At 41.8% G+C, this 4,671-nt stretch overlaps 1 protein-coding gene across 1 annotated transcript in view; it reads left to right on the top strand.

Moving 5' to 3' along the window:
• LOC310642648 (potassium voltage-gated channel subfamily A member 5-like) overlaps window positions 1-821 on the top strand; it is a gene marked incomplete at its 5' end in the record, with an annotated part of 1,541 nt that extends 720 nt beyond the window's left edge. Inside the window, one exon of the mRNA XM_083366534.1 lies at window positions 1-821. This exon is cut by the window's left edge and continues 720 nt beyond it. Within this exon, the coding sequence (XP_083222660.1) occupies window positions 1-726 (726 nt within the window). The 3' untranslated portion in view covers window positions 727-821.
• Between the last annotated feature and the right edge of the window lie 3,850 nt (window positions 822-4,671).

The following is a 4,671-nucleotide window of genomic DNA, read 5'->3' as shown; positions in this document are numbered from 1 at the left end:
TTCATCACGCTGGGCACCGAGCTGGCCCACGAGCAGCAGAAGGGGGAGTCTCCGGCCAACAGTGGAGGCCAGCAGCAGGCCATGTCCTTGGCCATCCTGAGGGTCATCCGCCTGGTCCGTGTCTTCCGGATCTTCAAGCTCTCCAGGCACTCCAAGGGGCTGCAGATCCTGGGGCAGACCTTGAAAGCCAGCATGAGGGAGCTGGGCCTTCTCATCTTCTTCCTCTTCATCGGAGTCATCCTCTTCTCCAGCGCCGTCTATTTCGCAGAGGCCGATGACCCGGAGTCCTATTTCTCCAGCATCCCCGACGCCTTCTGGTGGGCCGTGGTCACCATGACGACGGTGGGCTACGGAGACATGAGCCCCATCACCGTGGGAGGGAAGATTGTGGGCTCCTTGTGTGCCATTGCTGGCGTGCTCACCATCGCCCTGCCCGTCCCGGTCATCGTGTCCAACTTCAACTACTTCTACCACCGAGAGAAGGACCACGATGAGCAAACTGTCCTCCAAGAGGATTCCGGAAGCGTCCTTCAGGGCAGCTCGGCGGAAGAGGCGAGGAGCAAAAACTCCTCTTGCAAATCCGTGGTGCATTTGGAGCATCTGGACGAGACCCACAACGGGACCAGGTCCGTGGAGAAAAGCAACGCGAAGGCCAATAGCAGCATTGACCTGAGGAAGTCCCTCTATGCACTTTGCATGGATTCCTCCACGGAAACCGATTTGTAAGAATACCAAAATCCGGGTTGCGATTTATCAGGGAAAACAAAGCACTTGGTTTTATTTTTATTTTATTTTATTATTTTATTTTATTTTATTATTTTATTATTTTATTTTTTTTAAAAAAAAAGTTTGGTAGCTTATTTAAAATCAGCTCTAAGTTAGTGGATTCTTCTCTCTTCTTTTTTTTTTTTACTTTTAAACTCTTAATTCCTTCGGATGACTCAGCGTCAAGTTTATGCTGAGGCCAGGATTTCAAACCAGCAAAGATTGAGTTGGCCTCCGCTTCCCGTTATCTGAGCAAATGTTTTGGTGGAAAAAGGACTTGGCTTGTAGATAATTTTATTTTCCTAAACTCAAAACAGTGGGGAGTTCTTGTAGAGTTTGTTGGTAGCCCCCCCCCAGCCTCGAATCCCCTCCCTCCTATAATCCTTTCTTCTAAGGCCATTTTTCTCCCGTGGATAGTAAAGGAATTTTTTATATAGGTACCATTGTTTCAAGCTAAAATATTTCTATTTTTAATATGTACGATGAAAATAGCCACGTTACTGTGATCTACGAAACCATGACCTCTATATAGACTTTTAGTTAAGGAATATATTTCCTATTTTAAAGTAAAAAAAAAAAACCCCTAACCTTTCCTTGTATGCGTGACAAGTTCAAGCATTCTAGTAGCAAAGCATTGCATTGTCTTAAAGTTTTGTACATTTGGTGAGAATTAAATTATATCAATGGCAACCTTTGCTCTGTAAACTCTATCCATGTATCTAGTCCTCAGTGAGGTCAGTTGTCAGCAACTGGCTGATGTTTGAAGGACGGGCTTTTCTAAATACAACTGAGGCCACAATTTCTGTCGTTAAGCGAGATAGTTATAGGTTTTGTTCCGTTCTACAACCTCTCTTGTCAGAGCTGTTAAGTGAGTCACCGCAGTCACTGAGTTAGTAACCCAGTTGTTAAGTGGATCTGCCTTCCCCCATTGACTTTGCTTGTCAGAAGGTCGCAAAAAGGGGATCACGTGATCCCTGGGATACTACGACCATCATAACTGTGAACCAGTCGCCAGGCGTCTGAATTTTAATCACGTGACCCTGGGGGGGGGATGCTGCAAAGGTCGTAACTTTGAAAAAGGGTCGTAAGTCCCTTTTTTTCAGCGCCATCGTAACTTTGAACGGTCGCTAAATGAAGCATCGTAAGTCGAGGACTGCTCGTAGAATGTTTCTGGGTTGAGTTTCATCCAGCAGATTAAAAGATTTGGAAGTTTAAGTGCAAGAAAAACATTTCGGTAACCGTGGTTCAGTTTTCTGTAGACGTTTTCTGATTGGCACCTAGAGGTGATTGATGTCTTGGAAGGAGGCGGTCAAGGTTGTTAAAGGACAGTGTCCAGTAATGGACTCTTGGGGAAAAAAAGAAAAACTAATGGAAAAGGTAAGAGGTTATTAAATAAAGCTTTTATGGATTCCACTTGGCGCTAAGTGGGGAATCGGGCCTTTCATTTTGAAATAAGATGGATTGTGGCTTGGTAGGTTATTGGTGGATGTCTGGCAGAACGTGGTCCCTTAAGTTCAGCCCTCTCCTTGTTCAACTTGGGTCACGAAGCCTACAGAGAAAAATAGAGGACCTCATCTCCTCTGGAGCTACTGAGAACAGGAGTCTTCTGGGTTTGATTTCTCGCTGTCTTCTCTCGTCCATCTTAAAGAGCTGGCAAGAGAATGGTTAATGTCTACGGAGTCTCTCCGTCACGGTTGTCCCAAAAGTGCTTTTTCCAAAAAAAAGGCAACTGAACTTTTTTGGGATTTTGAAAACGATCCGTTTCTCCTCCAAGAAGCTTCTTCAGCGCTGGACTTTCTGAAGAAGCTTCTGGGATGGGAAGCGAAACGCTTTCAAGGGAATAAAAAAGACAAGACAGTCTAGTTGCCTTTGGGAAAAAGCACCCTTGGGAAAAGAGCGGTCAATTCCTGACGTCGCTGCCGTATTCCTACCTCCTGGCCATGAATTGGTCCAAGAAGGCAGCTCAAGCCCAAGGAGCTTAAATCCTTCTTGCCCTGCCCGTAAATCTTTCCTTTCTCTTCCACTGAATGGATGGGATTTAGGTAAGATTGGGAAGGCAGCCATCACAATCATGATGAGACTTCTTTCTTTCTTTTTTTCTTTCTTTCTTTCTTTCTTTCTTTCTTTCTTTCTTTCTTTCTTTCTTTCTTTCTTTCTTTCTTTCCTTCCTTCCTCTCTCTCTCTCCCTTCTTTCTTTCTCTTTCTTTCTTTTCTTTCTTTCTTTCTTTCTTTCTTTCTTTCCTTCCTTCCTTCCTTCCTTCCTTCCTTCCTTCCTTCCTTCCTTCCTTCTTTCTTTCTTTCTTTCTTTCTTTCTTTCTTTCTTTCTTCCTTCCTTCCTTCCTTCCTTCCTTCCTTCCTTCCTTCCTTCCTCTTTCTTTCTTTCTTTCTTTCTTTCTTTCTTTCTTTCTTTCTTTCTTTCTTTCTTTCTTTCTTTCTCTCTCTCTTTCTTTCTTCTTTCTTTCTTTCTTTCTTTCTTTCTTTCTTTCTTTCTTTCTTTCTTTCTTTCTTTCTTTCTTTCTTTCTTTCTTTCCTGCTGTAATTTGAGTCAGGGCAATAAACATTTTGGCTTCTGTCCAGCAGACCCTGGAAGGGGGAGACGGGTAGCATAACCTAATTTTGCTGAATTTCCAATTAGGTTTCTCTTCCAGCGTGCCAGAGTCTTCTCTTCCTTGCTTCAAGGCAGAGAAGGAAACAAATTAAATTAAAACTATGGCTTTTTTTTTTGAAGTAGGTTTTCAATGATTATTAGAAATGGAGGTTGTTGTTGTTTTTCTGAATCGCAAATGCTGCAGCAGTGTTTCTCTGTGGGGGGATGAAGCACATTTGATTTTAAAACCATGCAGAGGGAATTATCTTCATTATTTTCTGACGAGCAGCTGTGGGGAATGGAATCTGAGTACTTTATGGACTTTAAATCCACCCAGATTACTAGCTTTCAGACATAGATGTGTGCAAGGGGTTGTGGCAGAGTATTTCAGTAAAATTTCTGCCTGCCAAGAAGGGGACTTCTTTCATGCATTATCTTGGGTGAGCCAGTCTAGTTTATTAGAGATAATAATAATAATAATAATAATAATAATAATAATAATAATAATAATAATAATAATGTTGTTCAGTTGACTGAGGTTCATGTTTAATGAATAAAAGATAATAATAATAATAATAATAATAATAATAATAATAATAATAATAATAATAATGTTCAGTTGACTGAGGTTTATGTTTAATAAATAAAAGATGATGGTGATGATGATGAGATGATAATAATAATAATAATAATAATAATAATAATAATAATAATAATAATAATAATAATAATACAGTTGGAAGGGACCTTGGAGGTCTTCTAGTCCAGGGGTCTTCAAACTTGGCCCGCCCTTTTATGACTTGTGGACTTCAACTCCCAGAATTTCTAAGCCAGGGATGCTGGCTGAGGAATTCTGGGAGTTGAAGTCCACAAGTCATAAAAGGGCCAAGTTTGAAGATTCTTGGTCTAGTCCAACCCTCTGCTCAGGCAGGAAACTCTAGACCATTTCAGACAAATGGTTGTCCAATCTCTTCTTAAAAGCTTCCAGTGTTGGAGCATTCACAACTTCTGGAGGCAGGTGGTTCTACTGATTAATTGTTTTTCCTGTTGGGAAATTCTTCCTTAGTTCCGGGTTGCTTCTCTCCTTGGTTAGTTTCCATCTGTTGCTTCTTGTCCTGCCTTCAGGTGCTTTGGAGAATAGCTTGACTCCCTCTTCTGACAAGATAACAAGAACTGCTCAGTTGCCCATATAATTAAGGAATCCCTCAGTTGGAAAGGTCCATATCAGAACATCGAGTCCAGCCTGGAATCCAACCTTGGTTGCTTGAAGATGGGTGGACCCCAACTCCTCAATTTCCAAAGCCAGTATGAAGTCTACA

Source organism: Vipera ursinii (assembly GCF_947247035.1).
Source record: "Vipera ursinii genome assembly, chromosome: 6".
Classification (NCBI taxonomy): domain Eukaryota; kingdom Metazoa; phylum Chordata; class Lepidosauria; order Squamata; family Viperidae; genus Vipera; species Vipera ursinii.
This window is presented reverse-complemented; position numbering and strand designations above follow the sequence as displayed.